This window comes from Coregonus lavaretus (assembly GCF_964263955.1).
Source record: "Coregonus lavaretus genome assembly, contig: HAP1_SCAFFOLD_4593, whole genome shotgun sequence".
Classification (NCBI taxonomy): Eukaryota; Metazoa; Chordata; class Actinopteri; order Salmoniformes; family Salmonidae; genus Coregonus; species Coregonus lavaretus.
The window spans coordinates 12,199-32,670 of NW_028159979.1; the positions used below are offsets into that span (position 1 = coordinate 12,199).

At 41.5% G+C, this 20,472-nt stretch overlaps 1 protein-coding gene across 2 annotated transcripts; it reads right to left on the minus strand.

Moving 5' to 3' along the window:
* Nucleotides 1-5,237: 5,237 nt before the first annotated feature.
* LOC311122293 (N-alpha-acetyltransferase 38, NatC auxiliary subunit-like) lies at nucleotides 5,238-14,124 on the minus strand. Of its 2 annotated transcripts, none has more exons than XM_084196678.1 (3): nucleotides 14,047-14,124; nucleotides 10,547-10,724; nucleotides 5,238-5,608 (listed from the first exon to the last, which is right to left on the minus strand). In XM_084196678.1, the coding sequence occupies exons 1-3, from the start codon at nucleotides 14,083-14,085 to the stop codon at nucleotides 5,484-5,486; spliced, it is 342 nt and encodes a 113-aa protein (XP_084052804.1). In that variant the 5' UTR covers nucleotides 14,086-14,124; the 3' UTR covers nucleotides 5,238-5,483. The 2 variants fall into 2 exon arrangements, with proteins under 2 accessions (XP_084052804.1, XP_084052803.1); XM_084196677.1 differs by having other exon boundaries at nucleotides 5,245-5,608; nucleotides 14,041-14,100.
* Between the last annotated feature and the right edge of the window lie 6,348 nt (nucleotides 14,125-20,472).

Below are 20,472 nucleotides of genomic sequence, written 5' to 3' on the forward strand. Positions count from 1 at the left end.
AGTTGATATAGGTGCAATCTTACTAGCAGCAATATCCTTGCCTGTGAAGCCATTTTTGTGCAAAGCAATGATGACGGCACATGTTTCCTTGCAGGTAACCAACGCCAAGGTAGTGGGTTCGATCCCGGGGACCAACCATACACAAAAAATGTATGCACGCATGACTGTAAGTCGCTTTGGATAAAAGTGTCTGCTAAATGGCATATTATTATTATTAACAAACAAAGAACAATGATTTCAAGCACCACCCTCCTTTTAATGCTTCCAGTCTGTTATTCTAACTCAATCAGCATGACAGAGTGATCTCCAGCCTTGTCCTCGTCAACACTCACCTGTGTTAACAAGAGAATCACTGACATGATGTCAGCTGGTCCTTTTGTGGCAGGGCTGAAATGCAGTGGAAATGTTTTTTGGGGATTAAGTTCATTTTCATGGCAAAGAGGGACTTTGCAATTAATTGCAATTCATCTGATCACTCTTCATAACATTCTGGAGTATATACAAATTGCCATCATAAAAACTGAGGCAGCAGACTTCGTGAAAATTAATATTTGTGTCATTCTCAAAACTTTTGACCATGACTGTACACAATCCATGTCTCAATTGTCCCAAGGCTTAAAAATCCTTCTTTAACCTCTCTCCTCCCCTTCATCTACACTGATTGAAGTGGATTTAACAAGTGACATCAATAAGGGATCATAGATTTCACCTGGTCAATCTGTCATGGAAAAATCAGGTGTTCTTAATGTGTTGTATACTAAGCGTAGATGTGTTTCCTAGGACACTGTAATCACAACTGATACGGCAAATACACATTCCCAGGAAATAATGGCTAAATTTCACAATCATGTGTCATCATGTAAGCTCAGGGCCCTGGGTCTGAACCCCGCACTGTGTAACTGGGTCCTGGACTTCCTGACGAACCGCCCCCAGATGGTGAAGTTAGGAAACAACACCTCCACTTCGCTGATCCTCAACACAGGGGCCCCACAAGGGTGTGTGCTCAGCCCCCTCCTGTACTCCCTGTTCACCCATGACTGCGTGGCCATGCATGCCTTCAACTCAATCAAGTTTGCAGACGACACAACAGTAGTAGGCCTGATTACCAACATTGATGAGACAGCCTACAGGGAGGAGGTGAGGGCCCTGGCGGAGTGGTGCCAGGAAAATAACCTCAACGTCAACAAAATGAAGGAGCTGATAATGGACTTCAGGAAACAGCAGAGGGAGCACGCCTCTATCCACATCGACGGGACCGCAGTGGAGAAGGTGAAAAGCTTCAAGTTCCTCGGCATACACATCACTGACAAACTGAAATGGTCCACCCACACAGACAGTGTGGTGAAGAAGGCGCAACAGCTCCTCTTCAACCTCAGGAGGCTGAAGAAATGTGTCTTGGTCCCTAAGACCCTCACAAACTTTTACAGATGCACAATTGAGAGCATCCTGTCGGGCTGTATCACCGCCTGGTACAGCAACTGCACCAACCGCAACCGCAGGGCTCTCCAGAGGGTGGTGCGGTCTGCCCAACATATCACCGGGGGCACACTGCCTGGCCTCCAGGACACCTACAACACCCGATGTCACAGGAATGCCAAAAAGATAATCAAGGACATCAACCACCCGAGCCACGGCCTATTCACACCGCTACCATCCAGAAAGCGAGGTCAGTACAGGTGCATCAAAGCTGGGACAGAGAGACTGAAAAACCGCTTCTATCTCAAGGCCATCAGACTGTTAAATAGCCATCACTAGCCGGCTACTACCCGGATACTCAACCCTGCACCTTAGAGGCTGCTGCCCTATATACAGTGGGGGGAAAAAGTATTTAGTCAGCCACCAATTGTGCAAGTTCTCCCACTTAAAAAGATGAGAGAGGCCTGTAATTTTCATCATAGGTACACGCCAACTATGACAGACAAATTGAGAATTTCTTTCTCCAGAAAATCATATTGTAGGATTTATTATGAATTTATTTGCAAATTATGGTGGAAAATAAGTATTTGGTCACCTACAAACAAGCAAGATTTCTGGCTCTCACAGACCTGTAACTTCTTCTTTAAGAGGCTCCTCTGTCCTCCACTCGTTACCTGTATTAATGGCACCTGTTTGAACTTGTTATCAGTATAAAAGACACCTGTCCACAACCTCAAACAGTCATACTCCAAACTCCACTATGGCCAAGACCAAAGAGCTGTCAAAGGACACCAGAAACAAAATTGTAGACCTGCACCAGGCTGGGAAGACTGAATCTGCAATAGGTAAGCAGCTTGGTTTGAAGAAATCAACTGTGGGAGCAATTATTAGGAAATGGAAGACATACAAGACCACTGATAATCTCCCTCGATCTGGGGCTCCACGCAAGATCTCACCCTGTGGGGTCAAAATGATCACAAGAACGGTGAGCAAAAATCCCAGAACCACACGGGGGGACCTAGTGAATGACCTGCAGAGAGCTGGGACCAAAGTAACAAAGCCTACCATCAGTAACACACTACGCCGCCAGGGACTCAAATCCTGCAGTGCCAGACGTGTCCCCCTGCTTAAGCCAGTACATGTCCAGGCCCGTCTGAAGTTTGCTAGAGTGCATTTGGATGATCCATAAGAGGATTGGGAGAATGTCATATGGTCAGATGAAACCAAAATATAACTTTTAGGTAAAAACTCAACTCATCGTGTTTGGAGGACAAAGAATGCTGAGTTGCATCCAAAGAACACCATACCTACTGTGAAGCATGGGGGTGGAAACATCATGCTTTGGGGCTGTTTTTCTGCAAAGGGACCAGGACGACTGATCTGTGTAAAGGAAAGAATGAATGGGGCCATGTATCGTTAGATTTTGAGTGAAAACCTCCTTCCATCAGCAAGGGCATTGAAGATGAAACGTGGCTGGGTCTTTCAGCATGACAATGATCCCAAACACACCGCCCGGGCAACGAAGGAGTGGCTTCGTAAGAAGCATTTCAAGGTCCTGGAGTGGCCTAGCCAGTCTCCAGATCTCAACCCCATAGAAAATCTTTGGAGGGAGTTGAAAGTCCGTGTTGCCCAGCGACAGTCCCAAAACATCACTGCTCTAGAGGAGATCTGCATGGAGGAATGGGCCAAAATACCAGCAACAGTGTGTGAAAACCTTGTGAAGACTTACAGAAAACGTTTGACCTGTGTCATTGCCAACAAAGGGTATATAACAAAGTATTGAGAAACTTTTGTTATTGACCAAATACTTATTTTCCAACATAATTTGCAAATAAATTCATTAAAAATCCTACAATATGATTTTCTGGAGAAAAAAAATCTCATTTTGTCTGTCATAGTTGACGTGTACCTATGATGAAAATTACAGGCCTCTCTCATCTTTTTAAGTGGGAGAACTTGCACAATTGGTGGCTGACTAAATACTTTTTTTCCCACACTGTACATAGACATGGAATCACTGGTCACTTTAATAATGGAACACTAGTCACTTTAATAATGTTAACATACTGCTTTACTCATTTCATACACTACCGTTCAAAGGTTTGGGGTCACTTAGAAATGTCCTTGTTTTCGAAAGAAATGCACTTTTTTTGTCCATTAAATAACATAAAATTGATCAGAAATACATTGTAGACATTGTTAATGTTTTAAATGGCTATTGTAGCTGGAAACGGCTGATTTTTAATGGAATATCTACATAGGCGTACAGAGGCCCATCATTTTAAAAGGCTAATAGATCATTAGAAAACCCTTTTGCAATTATGTTAGCAAAACTGAAAACTGTTGTGCGGATTAAATAAGCAATAAAATTGGCCTTCTTGAGACTGGTTGAGTATCTGGAGCATCAGCAATTGTGGGTTCGATTACAGGCTCATAATGGCCAGAAACAAAGATCTTCTTGTTCTATGAAATTAAGGCTATTCCATGCGAGAAATTGCCAAGAAACTGAAGATCTCGTACAACGCTGTGTACTACTCCCTTCACAGAACAGCACAAACTGTCTCTAACCAGAATAGAAAGAGGAGTGGGAGGCCCCGGCGCACAACTGAGCAAGAGGACAAATACATTAGTTTGAGAAACAGATGCCTCACAGGTCCTCAACTGGCAGCTTCATTAAACAGTACCCGCAAAACACCAGTCTCAACGTCAACAGTGAAGACGCGACTCCGGGATGCTGACCTTCTAGGCAGAGTTGTAAAGAAAAAGCCATATCTCAGACTGCCCATCTTAATCTTTTCTTTTTATTGGCCAGTCTGAGATATGGCTTTTTCTTTGCAACTCTGCCTAGGTCAGCATCCCGGAGTCACCTCTTCACTGTTGACGTTGAGACTGGTGTTTTGCGGGTACTATTTAATGAAGCTGATGCTCCAGATACTCAACTAGTCTCAAGAAGGCCAGTTTTATTGCTTCTTTAATCAGCACAACAGTTTTCAGCTGTGCTAACATAATTGCAAAAGGGTTTTCTAATGATCAATTAGCCTTTTAAAATGATAAACTTGGATTAGCAAACACAACATGCCATTGGAACACAGGACTGATGGTTGCTGATAATGGGCCTCTGTACGCCTATGTAGATATTCCATTAAAAATCAGCCGTTTCCAGCTACAATAGCCATTTACAACATTAACAATGTCTACACTCTATTTCTGATCAATTTGATGTTCTTTTAATGGACAAAAAAAATGCTTTTCTTTCGAAAACAAGGAAATGTCGAAGTGACCCCAAACTTTTGAACAGTAGTGTATGTATATACAGTATTCTATTCTACTGTATTTTAGTCCATGCCACTCCGACTGACATTGCTCATCCTAATATGTATATATTTCTTAATTCCATTCTTTTACTTTTAGATTTGTGTGTATTGTTGTGAATTGTTAGATACTACTGCACTGTTGGAGCTAGGAACACAAGCATTTCTCTACACCCTCAATAACATCTGCTAAATATGTGTATGTGACCAATACAATTTGATTTGAACTCTCAACTGAACAGCTAACTGATGGCCTCAAATGGTGTGACCTGGAAAGACTTGCCCTGAAGAGTGAGATGGAGGACATTCGTCAATAACCTATGCACCTAATAGGAGCCAAGGGTTTAAGTCAAGTAAGTAATTCAGTTTAGCTATTCATATGCTCTGAACTATCTGTAACTGCTGCACTAACAGTATATAAGGACAGTCTGCATCGTTCCTCATTGACAGATCAGACACAGGTTTAGATACTGAAATGTATTGAAAAACATTTATCACAGACACATACTGTACAGTCTGGCTCAGATTGCGCAAAAACCTTTTATGCTCAGTATTAACTTCACACACACTGTAATGTCACTGGGGATGCCTGGTCACATCTCGCACACATCTTGGCTCTGACTTGTAAACCTATGACACTGGCACCAGATATCAGCCGCATCTGGAATCCCTTTGATTTAATTCTCCATTTCAAGTCTGTACTGTAGCCTTTTCTAGGCTAGTGTCCTCCAACTTTGGGTGAGCTCAGCTTGTTCTTCAGTGGCTGCCCCCGAACCCCTGTGTGTCGGACAGGCTGTCTGACTCCACCTTGATGGAGACCACGTGGTGGCCGGGAATCATGGCTAACCCCAGCACTCTGGGCTCACCCTGAGAGAAGGAGTCTGATGCAAAACAAGCAAACAAAATACATTTTAAATATGGATCTGTGCACACTGTGTAATAATGGTCATGTTACAATGTTACAAAATAGAAACTGCATATCATGTGGGGAAGCTAGAGTAGTGTTTACTCCCAGGCCCAGAGAGCTAAAGCTCCTTCAGAAAGTATTCATACCCCTTGACTTATCCCACATTTTGTTGTGTTACAGCCTGAATTCAAAATGAATTCAATATTTTTTCTCACCCATCTACACCCAATACTCCATAATGGCAAAAATAAAACCTTTTTGCAAATGTATTGAAAATGAAATAAAGAAATATCTTATTATATAAGTATTCACACCCCTTAGTCAATACTTTGTAGAAGCAATTTTGGCAGCGATTACAGCTGTGAGTCTCTAAGAGCTTTAAACACATGGATTGTGCAACATTTGCCCATTTTATTTTCAAATTTCTTCAAGCTCTGTCAAATTGGTTGTTGATCATTGCTAGACAACCATTTTCAGGTCTTGCCATAGATTTTCAAGTAGATTTAAGTCAAAACTGTAACTCGTCCACTCAGGAACATTCACTGTCTTCTTGGTAAGCAACTCCAGTGTAGATTTGGCCTTGTGTTTTAGGTTATTGTCCTGCTGAAAGGTGAATTCATCTCCCAGTGTCTGGTGGAAAGCAGACTGAACCAGGTTTTCCTCTATAATTTGACCAGTGCTTAGCTCCATTCTGTTTCTTTATCCTGAAAAACTCCAAGCATACCCATAACATGACTCAGTAACGTGTTGTATTGGATTTGTACTGGATTTGCCCTAAACATAACACTTTGTATTCATGCCTTGTTGCACTAAGGTAATACTGTACAGGCTTCCTTCTTTTCACTCTGTCAAATAGGTTAGAATTGTGGAGTAACTACAATGTTGGTGATCCATCCTCAGCTTTCTCCTAGCATAGCCATTAAACTCTGTAAATGTTTTAAAGTCACCATTGGCCTCATGGTGAAATCCCTGAGCGGTTTCCTTCCTCTCCGGCAACTGAGTTAGGAAGGACACCTGTATCTTTGTAGTGACTGGGTGTATTGATACACCATCCAAAGTGTAATTAATAACTTCACCATGCTCAAAGGGATATTCAATGTCTGCTTTTTTTGTTGTTGCCATCTACAGTGGGGGAAAAAAGTATTTAGTCAGCCACCAATTGTGCAAGTTCTCCCACTTAAAAAGATGAGAGAGGCCTGTAATTTTCATCATAGGTACACGTCAACTATGACAGACAAAATGAGAAAGAAAAATCCAGAAAATCACATTGTAGGATTTTTAATGAATTTATTTGCAAATTATGGTGGAAAATAAGTATTTGGTCAATAACAAAAAAGTTTCTCAATACTTTGTTATATACCCTTTGTTGGCAATGACACAGGTCAAACGTTTTCTGTAAGTCTTCACAAGGTTTTCACACACTGTTGCTGGTATTTTGACCCATTCCTCCATGCAGATCTCCTCTAGAGCAGTGATGTTTTGGGGCTGTCGCTGGGCAACACAGACTTTCAACTCCCTCCAAAGATTTTCTATGGGGTTGAGATCTGGAGACTGGCTAGGCCACTCCAGGACCTTGAAATGCTTCTTACGAAGCCACTCCTTCGTTGCCCGGGCGGTGTGTTTGGGATCATTGTCATGCTGAAAGACCCAGCCACGTTTCATCTTCAATGCCCTTGCTGATGGAAGGAGGTTTTCACTCAAAATCTCACGATACATGGCCCCATTCATTCTTTCCTTTACACGGATCAGTCGTCCTGGTCCCTTTGCAGAAAAACAGCCCCAAAGCATGATGTTTCCACCCCCATGCTTCACAGTAGGTATGGTGTTCTTTGGATGCAACTCAGCATTCTTTGTCCTCCAAACACGACGAGTTGAGTTTTTACCAAAAAGTTCTATTTTGGTTTCATCTGACCATATGACATTCTCCCAATCCTCTTCTGGATCATCCAAATGCACTCTAGCAAACTTCAGACGGGCCTGGACATGTACTGGCTTAAGCAGGGGGACACGTCTAGCACTGCAGGATTTGAGTCCCTGGCGGCGTAGTGTGTTACTGATGGTAGGCTTTGTTACTTTGGTCCCAGCTCTCTGCAGGTCATTCACTAGGTCCCCCCGTGTGGTTCTGGGATTTTTGCTCACCGTTCTTGTGATCATTTTGACCCCACAGGGTGAGATCTTGCATGGAGCCCCAGATCGAGGGAGATTATCAGTGGTCTTGTATGTCTTCCATTTCCTAATAATTGCTCCCACAGTTGATTTCTTCAAACCAAGCTGCTTACCTATTGCAGATTCAGTCTTCCCAGCCTGGTGCAGGTCTACAATTTTGTTTCTGGTGTCCTTTGACAGCTCTTTGGTCTTGGCCATAGTGGAGTTTGGAGTGTGACTGTTTGAGGTTGTGGACAGGTGTCTTTTATACTGATAACAAGTTCAAACAGGTGCCATTAATACAGGTAACGAGTGGAGGACAGAGGAGCCTCTTAAAGAAGAAGTTACAGGTCTGTGAGAGCCAGAAATCTTGCTTGTTTGTAGGTGACCAAATACTTATTTTCCACCATAATTTGCAAATAAATTCATTAAAAATCCTACAATGTGATTTTCTGGATTTTTTTTCTCATTTTGTCTGTCACAGTTGACGTGTACCTATGATGAAAATTACAGGCCTCTCTCATCTTTTTAAGTGGGAGAACTTGCACAATTGGTGGCTGACTAAATACTTTTTTCCCCACTGTACCAATAGGTGCCCTTCTTTGTGAGGCATTGGAAAACCTCCCTGGTCTTTGTGGTTGAATCTGTGTTTGAAATTCACTGCTCGACTGAGGGACCTTACAGATAATTGTATGTGTGGGGTACAGAGATGAGGTAGTCATTCAAAAATCATGTTAAACACTATTATTGTACACAGAGAGTCCATGCAACGTATTATGTGACTTGTTAAGCACATTTTTACTCCTGAACTTATTTAGGCTTGCCATAACAAAGGGGTTGAATACTTATTTACTCAAGACATTTCAACTTTTAATTTGGAATTAATTTGAAAAATAACATCTAAAAACATAATTCCACTTTTACATTAAGTGGTATTGTATGCAGGCCAGTGACAAAAACAGATACATTTAATCAATTTTAAATTCAGGCTGTAACACAACAAAATGTGGAAAAAGTCAAGGGGTGTGAATACTTTCTGACTGCAGGTTTTTACAGCAAATCAACTAATGATTGACTGATCAGCTGAATCAAGTGTGTTAGTGCTGGGTTGGGACAAAACCCTGCACCCACTGCTCTGCTGGAACAGCGGTGAAGAGCAGTGAACTTGCTAGAATATGTAGACCTAATATGTACTTTAGTTACAGTGGCTTGCGAAAGTATTCACCCCCTTGGCATTTTTCCTATTTTGTTGCCTTACAACCTGGAATTAAAATTGATTTTTGGGGGGTTTGTATCATTTGATTTACATAACATGCCTACCACTTTGAAGAAGAAAAAAAAACAGAAAACTTGAGCGTGCATAACTATTCACCCCCCCAAAGTCAATACTTGTAGAGCCACCTTTTGCAGCAATTACAGCTGCAAGTCTCTTGGGGGTATGTATCTATAAGCTTGGTACATCTAGCCACTGGGATTTTTGCCCATTCTTCAAGGCAAAACTGCTCCAGCTCCTTGAAGTTGGATGGGTTCCGCAGGTGTACAGCAATCTTTAAGTCATACCACAGATTCTCAATTGGATTGAGCTCTGGGCTTTGACTAGGTCATTCCAAGAAATGTAAATGTTTCCTCTTAAACCACTCAAGTGTTGCTTTAGCAGTATGCTTAGGGTCATTGTCCTGCTGGAAGGTGAACTTCCGTCCCAGTCTCAAATCTCTGGAAGACTGAAACAGGTTTCCCTCAAGAATTTCCCTGTATTTAGCGCCATCCATCATTCCTTCAATTCTGATCAGTTTCCCAGTCCCTGCCGACGAAAAACATCCCCACAGCATGATGCTGCCACCACCATGCTTCACTGTGGGGATGGTGTTCTCGGGGTGATGAGAGGTGTTGGGTTTGTACCAGACATAGCGTTTTCCTTGATGGCCAAAAAGCTCAATTTTTGTCTCATCTGACCAGAGTACTTTCTTCCATATGTTTGGGGAGTCTCCCACATGCCTTTTGGCGAACACCAAACGTGTTTGCTTATTTTTTTCTTTAAGCAATGGCTTTTTTCTGGCCACTCTCCCGTAAAGCCCAGCTCTGTGGAGTGTACAGCTTAAAGTGGTCCTATGGACAGATACTCCAATCTCCGCTTCAGGGTTTATCTTTGGTCTCTTTGTTGCGTCTCTGATTAATGCCCTCCTTGCCTGGTCCGTGAGTTTTGGTGGGCTGCCCTCTCTTGGCAGGTTTGTTGTGGTGCCATATTCTTTCCATGTTTTAATAATGGATTTAATGGTGCTCCGTGGGATGTTCAAAGTTTCAGATATTTTTTTATAACCCAACCCAACTTTGTCCCTGACCTGTTTGGAGAGCTCCTTGGTCTTCATGGTGCCGCTTACTTGGTGGTGCCCCTTGCTTAGTGGTGTTGCAGACTCTGGGGCCTTTCAGAACAGGTGTATCTATACTGAGATCATGTGACAGATCATGTGACACTTAGATTGCACACAGGTGGACTTTATTTAACTAATTATGTGACTTCTGAAGGTAATTGGTTGCACCAGATCTTATTTAGGGGCTTCATAGCAGAGGGCGTGAATACATATGCACGCACCACTTTTCCGTTATTTATTTTGTAGGTTTTTTTCTTCATTTCACTTCACCAATTTTGACTATTTTGTGTATGTCCATTACATGAAATCCAAATAAAAATCCATTTAAATTACAGGTTGTAATGCAACAAAATAGGAAAAACGCCATGGGGGATGAATATTTTTGCAAGGCACTGTACCTGAGGATTTTAGGAACTCCTGAGCGGATCCCAGGATGACGTTGCAGTCTCTATCGGTGCACAGGAACAGTCCCACCAGCGTCCGTCCGTCTGTCATTCTGATTCTCATGTTCTTGTTCAGTAGGCTCTCCAGCTTCTGACGCGCTCTGGAAGAAGAGGATGACAGTTCACTCTGCCCCTAGAAATAGGGATTGGGGAGAAATTAGATGATAGGCCTATAATCATACAAGGGTAAATCCCTTTGAATTCAATCACTTTTTGACAGCATCCCTTTTGGTCAGAAAGTGATTTTTTGAACCTGAATGCCAAAACATTCAGGGGATAAAGGTGCACAAAGTTGACCCATTTTGCATACCCCACCATACCATGAGATATCCATGTCTTCATCACTGAAAAAGATAAATGGTTGAGTTTGATATCATTTAAAAGCTTACAGTGTTGTCAAACTATTTTATTTCTTGAAAAAAAATCATAAATTGTCATTTTTAAACCTTAACGTAAATTATTTTAAAAAACGCATAAACTAAAAGAAAATGCATATTCGCATATGTTGTAGCTTAGTCCCTATTTCACATTATCTGAGGTTTTTGTGTTGTGACCGCCATCAGTTGAGACAACATGCTCTTGAATACAGGGTGGGTGTCATTTCAATCATAGAAATTGATTTCAAAGAATGGACCTATCCCAGTTCAGACCACTGCAATTTAGCTGGTACAGCATTGACATTTACATTTTAACTTCTATTTACTATCACAAAGATGGCCGCTGGTCCACCATCGTCGAATGCCAATTTAAAACGTCATGTCTATTCTATTATCTATATTTCTATGATTTCAATAGGTTTCCTATAGAGGTATGACATTATAATTTAAAACAACAGATATTTCCATTCAAGTCAACATTTTCTGATGTGTGGACCTCCAACCATCTCTGTGGTACCAATTGAAAGTAGAAATGTCTATTTTTTTATACCCATTTTATCAGCCAAAACATGAAACTCACCCTGTATTCAAGAGCATGTTGTGTCTCAACCGTTAGCGGACAAAACACAAAAACCTTAAATGATGTAAAATAGGGTCTTAGCTACAACATATGCGGATCTGAAAAAAATCGGAGTTTACGCATTTTTTGATAATTGACGTTAAAATAAATGTGTGTGGGGGAAATTATATAATAGTTTGACAACCCTGTTTGTAAGCTTTTAAATTATATCAATCGTTTATATTTTTCAGTGATGAAGACGTGGATGTCTCATGGTATGGTGGAGTATGCAAAATTGGTCAACTTTGAGCACCTTTATCTCTTGAATGTTTTGGCATTCAGATCCAAAAAGTCACTTTCTACGGCACACCTTAGGTCATGGTGGTGAAAATAAATCCACGCTAATCTGTTTTTTAAAAAATCCATTCCCTCAGATTTTTGATTTGTTCCCTGTGTTTTTTTAAATAAACTACTCCTGAAGTCCTTGTGGATTTCTGTAGCCTATCTCTAGGCCTAAAAACGGCCTTCTCCTTATGTAGGCTACCATGACGGTCCCACTCAACATCCGGGACTATACGAAATAAACTACTTTTGAGCATTTTGTTTACAGTCAAACTAGCTCTGGTCCATGCGCATGCGTTCGTATCCGACGTATGTGCATGGATTAGAGCTACGTAAATTAAGTGTTCAAAAGTCGTGTCACCTTGTCAACCTCGCCAATGGGAAGTTTGACAAGCATACAAGGAGAGGAAACCAGACGGTTGAGATGCACCCAGTATCAACATTATGCTTCCTTTACTTGTGGGTAAATCCATTTGAATTCGATCACTTTTTGACAGCTCCACTTCTGGTTTGAACGAAACCTTCTATACGTATTTGCCCATTGTAGAAGTGCCGGATGTTGCGTATTGCGTTCAGCCAATCAGACCAGGGGGGAAAAAAACATACTGCTGCAACCTGATTGGCTGAATGTGATACGCAACATCCGGGACTAGCTTTAGCCACTCTAGCATGGTGGTGGGAAATTGTGTTTCATAAAGAAAGTATGCATTCTAGCCATTAAATGGACAGTAAAGCGATTTATGGTCATTCCGAGTCTGCATTGGCCATACAGCAGGGTTCCCCAAATGGCGGCCCTCGGGACGAATTTGGCCCGTAGGTGGTTTTATTACCCCCCACCACAAGTTTTCTGAGCAAAAAAAAGTAATAAAAAAAAGTAATTTACATTTTTGGACATAAAAGACTGTCAAAACAACAGGAAATCAGCTCCAAGTGATTTTAATTTTGGAAATCTGTTCCCAAGTATTCACACACATAATAGAGAGACTGATTGTATACAAATGTAAGCAAGGTTTGCAATTATTATGTTTTAGTCAAATATTATCTCTTCTGGTTTCTTGCGGTTAATTTGCAGTCTACAAATGATGTGTAATTATGTTTTGGCCCCCTGACCATCCGCTAAAGAAAATAATCGGCCCACAGCTAAATCTAGTTGATGATCCCTGCCGTACAGCATTTACTGCTATGCGGCCTCTGCAGAAGTCAGGGCATTTATACTTCTTGCGCTTCGCAGAGCTGTTGTGAAGGAAGTTGTCAAGGAAGTGAGTTTGTGTTTATACTAGACATACCGCCCCCAACTACCGTTAACCAATCATGTCAATGCGGAGCTATACGGAGCCCTCCGCATTTTTACAAAATGTGGGAGGTGCACAGCGATGCGGTACTGAGCTTGATTTGGCCGCAACTGCGGTCCACATTTCTGGAACAAGCATAAATTAGCTTTTAAGATGAAACGACTCAATATCGCCATCTGCCGGCCTTTGGGTTAGATTAGAGCTAAGGAGAATAATCTATTTACACTAGGGTCGGACAGATTTCCTGGGTAGATTAAGACACTGCGCAGCCGGCACGAGATATGGCTCGGAAAACGTACCTCAATCCAGGGATGAGAAATGTGTTGTCCCATTATCCCAACTGTTACACCGAGAAGAAAGAATGATTTGCTCGTTTTCGTCATCATGCTAGCTAGCGGTAGCCACAGCACTAGCAGCCATTATGGAATGGCACGTGCTGGTGTTGAACAACAAAGGAGCTGATTGGCTGACATTGCCATTCCAAAATTGCTGCTGTGGCTTCTGCTAGCATGAGGACGAAATTGACAGTTTTCCAGCAAAACTAGCAGATCTTGTTCAATCTTCTCACTGTAATAGTTGGGATAATGGGACAATTCGGAGAACAACGCATAAATCCTTTAATCTACACACAAAGTCTGTCTGACCCTAGTGTAGCTGTAAGCAAGCAGGTCGGATCTGCTGGCTAATGGTACTGTAGCTTGTGGACAGAGACAAATAACGTTAGCTAGCTAGCTACGTTAACGTTAGCCTAGCTAGCTAGTGGATTCAACTTGCCCAACAAATATATGGATCAGTTACGCACGCTCTCCTTTCAGTTTGGCAAAGTGAATATAATGCGTTAAAAGTGTGTAAAATACGACAATATTAAACGTATATCACCCCTACATGAGTTGATGGACCATTTTCTTCAATCATTGTTGCCATTCCACCCTTTCTTGATTGTATTTTTCTTGCGGAATTATTTATCTGACGTACAACCGGAAATGCATCAGGGAATACATTGCAATGGGGATTGTAGTATGTTAAACCAGAGGTTTGGTAAAACTTTGCTTAAACGTTTCACCTATTCGGTTTTTAAATTGAGCATTCCATTTGTCAAATGTCTGTCTTGTGATTTATGGACTGTTCAACCGCTCGTGAGATACAGCAAGGCTGATCTGAGTGTCGTGCTGTCTCTGTACCAGACGCTTCCGTGGTTACCACAGTAACGGAGCTCTAGCTGTATGTTTGTTGATACAATGTAGCGAGTGAGCTTGCAAATAAACAAGATAAATTACATTTTATATCTCTGACATATACTCAGTTGCAAAATTTTACATGACCTTTTATAGGTCTTCATACATTGGGTAAACTTTCAGAAGTAATACAAATGTGGCGACCAAAGTATTTCACTCCAAACTAGGTGTCCCTTCATAACACCCTTGGCGACTTGTGGTGTCATATCTGGGCAAGGTGTACGACCTGACACTATTGGTGAGTGAGTTTAAAGGTGAGTTGTCAGATGCATGCATTTCAAATAGGCTATTATTAGGCTACAAAAGTTTACTAAATGACACAATTGTTTTCCAGCGGATTTTACTTCTGAAGCCTATTATTGACTGTGCAGGAAAGGACATCAGTCACTGGTTTGACCTAAAGACAAAAGACGTGAGTGAAAAAATAATCTGACGTTTATCAAGAATGTAGCATATTTGTCTTCTTAAAAAAAATAATCTTGATGAGTAATTCCCAATTTGTATTCTCAGATTCGGACCCACCTCAACACACTATCTGACTGTGTGATGTACTACACCCCTAGGGGGCGCTTTGTGCACGTGCAGCCTCCCTTCCCTAGTACTGACTGGACCAATGACTTTGGGCAACCCTGGTGGAGGGATAGTAATATGAGGTGGGACTATTCTGCCAAGACCAGGTGGATCTGCATCATCAACACCCTCACATCCCAGGAGCAGGGGCAAGATATCCTTATTCGGATTAGGGAGAATGTCATGCATAGATCATAAGAGGCTACATTTTACATTTAAGTCATTTAGCAGACACTCTTATCCAGAGCGACTTACAGTTAGTGCATACATTTTTCATACTGGCCCCCCGTGGGAATCGAACCCACAACCCTGGCGTTGCAAGCGCCATGTTCTACCAACTGAGCTACAGGAGGCTACATGTGTACATGACACGTGTATAGGCTACATGTGTTATCATACTAATCTCACATCCCCTGGCAAGCGAGGTCTAGTGTCTTACATAGATATCATAAATGCTGCATGCATGTATTATACATGCATCATACATGTGCAATAGATATGCAGACATCATTCTGCACATATACATATCACCTACATATCACCTACATATCACATACATATCACCTACATATCACATACATATCACATACATATCACATACATATCACCTACATGCATACATAACACTGTGTTAACAAACCTCCAAACGAGCTTCAATGCCATACAACACTCCTTCCGTAGCCTCCAACTGCTCTTAAACACTAGTAAAACTAAATGCATGCTCTTCAATCGAACGCTGCTGGCACCTTGGTCCGACCCGTCTCTCAACGTTCGTGACCGCAACAAAGCCTCCTTCACTCATGCTGCCAAACATGCCCTCGTAAAACTGACTATCCTACCGATCCTTGATTTCGGCGATGTCATTTACAAAATAGCCTCCAACACTCTACTCAGCAAATTGGATGTAGTCTATCACAGTGCCATCCGTTTTGTCACCAAATCCCCATATACTACCCACCACTGTGACCTGTACACTCTTGTTGGCTGGTCCTCACTACATATTCGTCGCCAAACCCACTGGCTCCAGGCCATCTATAAATCACTGCTAGGCAAATCCCCGTCTTATCTTAGCTCATTGGTCACCATAGCAACACCCACCCGTAGTATGCGCTCCAGCAGGTATATCTCACTGGTCATCCCCAAAGCCAACACCTCCTTTGGCCGCCATTCCTTCCAGTTCTCTGCTGCCAATGACTGGAACGAACTGCAAAAATCTCTGAAGCTGGAGACTCTTATCTCCCTCACTAACTTTAAGCATCAGTTGTCAGAGCACCTTACCGATCACTGCACCTGTACACAGCCCATCTGAAATTAGCCCACTCAACTACCTCATCCCCATATTGTTATTTATTTTGCTCATTTGCACCCCAGTATCTCTATTTGCACATCATCTCTATCATTCCAGTGTTAATACTAATTGTAATTATTTTGCACTATGGCCTATTTATTGCCTTACCTCCATAACTTGCTACATTTGCACACTGTATATATATTTTCTGTGGTATTTTTGACTTTATGTTTTGTTTTACCCCATATGTAACTCTGTGTTGTTGTTTTTATCGCACTGCTTTGCTTTATCTTGGCCAGGTCGCAGTTGTAAATGAGAACTTGTTCTCAACTGGCTTACCTGGTTAAATAAAGGTTAAATAAAAAAATAAAAATAACCATCATGCATTCTATTCTAGCTGTTCACGCTTTATCCTCCTACCCCCCTCGCTCCCCTCTAGCCCTCAGCATATCACAGTAGCAGTCTTTTGGGAGTGAGTCATTCATCTGGCACGGTTTCACCTACACAGCATAATATCACTGAGTGGAGCACGGGTGCTGTTTGTCCCTTCCTCTGTGTGCGACTGGCTGCATAAAATATGGGTTACCACACGGCACTTTAGGGAGCCCTGGCCTGTACATGACTCGCTTCCAAAGGGACACGGCGAGGTGGAGTGAGTAGTGCACTGTGTCACTGTCAAACCCTTGGGGCGTATGAGTGAGTCCTGGCTGGGTTCACTCATTCTCCCTGCAGCCCATCCACACACACACACACACACAACACACTCACACCCCCAGTAGAGCACGCCTCCCCTCTCCAGCGCGGTGGGAGAGCAGGTTTTCCCGCCAACCCGCCCCAGCTGACACTACTAGTCTTCTACTGGGCTAGAGGCTTAGTGTGGGTGCTCCACTCTCCACTAACAGTCAGACACATGCGCTCTCTCTCTCTCTCTCTCTCACACACACAAACACACAAAACACACACATTCTTTCTCTTTCTCTCCCACACTCTATCTCCCTGCACACACATACTCACACTCTCTTTCTCTCCCTCAAACAGTCTCTCCTCCTTCTCTCTTGCCCTGCCTCCTACCTCCTCCCTCATTCCCCCCTCACTTTCTCTCTAGTGGTTCTTGGCAAATGTGCCCATTGGACCCTGCATAAACAAATTCCTTTCTTCTTTTTTTTAATCCTGGAAGCCAAGCTAGAGTGGTTTATCTGCCTTTTGCAAAACTTGCCCATAGTCAACAGAATGATTTTCATAGAGAAACCAATGGAAACTACTGTTTTTTTAATTAGAAATACTCAAATCCTCTTATCATTAGAGGACAATGGCTGATCACAATGGCAATTTGTATACTGTATCATAAATATAAGCTATACACTGAGTATACAAAACATTAATAACACCTGTTCTTTCCATGACATAGACTGACCAGGTGAATGCAGCTGAATGCTGTATCTTTTATTGATGTCACTTGTTAAATCCACTTCATTCAGTGTAGATGAAGGGGAGGAGACAGGTTAAAGAAGGATTTTTAAGCCTTGAGACATGGATTGTGTATGTGTGCCATTCAGAGGGTGAATGGGCAAGACAAAATATTTAAGTGCCTTTGAATGGAGTATGGTAGTAGGTGCCAGGCGCACCGGTTTGTGTCAAGAACTGCTACGCTGCTGGGTTTTTCATGCTCAACAGTTTCCCCGACAAGGACGAGGACTTCTACAGCAGACACATGGACGGAAACCTCTTCTCCCAGTCCATCTGTCTCTACTCAACGACGACCTCACTGAACTTTGACCCCATATGTAAGGATGTCAGAAAATGGTGATGAGCAATATGAGCAATCTATTAAAAGGTTGACTTACAAAATACATGTCCTTTATTTATTTGTATTATGATATTGTTATTACAATTTTATTACAGCGAATTTAAGCCCATAAAGGACTAGAACTCGAAACCTCACAATCAACATCCTTCCTTGCCATTCTATCCCAGTGTCTTCCTTTTGTCATTCCTTCAAAGCTTATTGCATCTACAATAGGCCTACATACATTAATACATTAACAATAGTCTGCCAAAACTGTATGTAAAACTGCATGGTAACCATGGTAATCATTGATGTGATATTTAATATTAGGCTACTTCCTCTCAACAGCTCCTTTGTGGCTCTGCTGAGTTTTAATTTCCTGTACTACAGAATGTGCAGGAAACCAAATCTACTGTAACAGTTTCAGTCAGTCGTGAAAAGCCATGTTACCCATATTTCTATTAATCAGTGACGTGTCATTGTTATCAATATCTAGTCTATTTATCATTATTCACAATTATTCACACACACATTTTTTACTGGAAAATGTGCATGCAGTGCCTTCAGAAAGTATTCATACCCCTTGACTCCACATTTTGTAGTCTTACAGCCTGAATTAAAAATATATTAAATTGATTTGTTTTCTCACCCATCAACATAAAATTGCCCAAAATGACAAAGTAAAAACATGTTTTTAGAAATTTGTAAAGATTTGAAAATGAAATACAGAAATATCTCATTTACATAAGTATTCACACCCGAGTCAATACATGTTAGAATCACCTTTTGGCAGCGATGACGGCTGTGATTCTTTCTGGGTAAGTCTCTAAGAGCTTTGCACACCTGGATCGTACATTATTTGCACATTATTCTTTTAAAAATTCTTGAAGTTCTGTCAAGTTGGTTGTTGATCATTGCTAGAAAGCCATTTTCAAGTCTTGCCATTGATTTTCAAGAAGATTTCATTCAAAACTGTAACTAGGTCACTCAGGAACATTCCATTTCGTTTTGGTAAGCAACGCCAGTGGATATTTGGCCTTGTGTTTTAGGTTATTGTCCTGCTGAAAGGTGAATTTGTCTCCCCTTGTCTGTTGGAAAGCATACTGAACCAGGTTTTCCTCAAGGATTTTGCCTGTGCTTAGCTCCATTTAGTTTTTTTTTTTATCCTGAAAAACTCCCTAGTCCTTAACAATTACAAGCATACCCATTACAAGCACACCCACTATGCTTGAAAATATGGAGAGTGGTACTCAGTAATGTGTTGTATTGGATTTGCCCCAACCATAACACGTTGTATTCAGGACAAAAAGTTAATTGTTTTGCTACATATTTTGCAGTATTACTTTAGTGCCTTGTTGCAAACAGGATGCATGTTGTGTCATATATTTTATTCTGTACAGGCTTCCTTCTTTTCACTCTGTCAATTAGATTAGCATTGTGGAGTAACTACAACGTTGTTGATCCATCCTCAGTTTTCTCCTATCACAGCCATTAAACTCTGTAACTGTTTTAAAGTCACCATTGGCCTCATGGTGAAATTCCTGAGCGGTTTCCTTACTCTCCGGCAACTGAGTTAGGAAGGACGCCTGTATCTTTGTAGTGACTAGGTGTATTGATACACCATCTAAAGCAGGTGTCTCTAACCCTGTTTCTGGAGAGCTACCCTCCTGTAGGTTTTCACTCCCACCCCAGTTGTAACTAACCTGGTTCAGTTTATCAACCAGCTAATTATTAGAATCAGGTGTGCTAGATTAGTGTTGGAGTGAAAACCTACAGGACGGTAGCTCTCAAGGAACAAGGTTGGAGAGCCCTGATCTAAAGTGTAATTAATAACTTTATCATGCTCAAAGGGATATTCAATGTCTGCTTTTTTATTTGTACTAATCTACCAATAGGTGCTCTTCTTTGCGAGGCATTGGAAAACCTCCCTGGTCTTTGTGGTTGAATATCTGTGTTTGAAATTCACTGCTCGACTGAGGGTCTTTACAGATAATTGTATGTGTGGAGTACAGAGATGAGGTAGTCATTCAAAAATCATGTTAAACACTATTATTGTACACAGAGTGAGTCCATCTTATTATGTGACTTGTTAAGCAAATTTTGACTCATTCACTTATTTAGGCTTGCCAGAACAAAAGGGTTGAATACTTATTGACTCAAGACATTTCAGCTTTTCATTTTTAATTAATTTGTAAAATGTCTAAAAACATTTGACATTATGGGGTATTGTGTAGGCCAGTGACGCAAAATCTAAATTTAATCAATTTTAAATTCAGAATGTAACACAACAAAATGTGGAATAAGTCAAGGGGTGTGAATACTTTCAGAAGGGACTGTATGTCTGATCGTAGACCCCTTTGTCAAAACTGAGCTGCCTGAAGGGGAGACCAGGCAATCTGACTACTAGAGGTTCCCATTGCCTTACTGTCACT

What these genes read in the sequence shown, in the direction of transcription:
- LOC311122293 (XM_084196677.1), bottom strand. Translation starts at nt 14,085, where the DNA reads ATGGCAACAATGATTGAAGAAAATGGTCCATCAACTCATGTAGGG. An exon ending in GTCCATCAACTCATGTAGGG is followed by an intron (nt 10,725 to 14,040) that starts GTGATATACGTT and finishes CCCTATTTCTAG; the next exon opens with GGGCAGAGTGAACTGTCATC. An exon ending in GGAGTTCCTAAAATCCTCAG is followed by an intron (nt 5,609 to 10,546) that starts GTACAGTGCCTT and finishes GTTTTGCATCAG; the next exon opens with ACTCCTTCTCTCAGGGTGAG.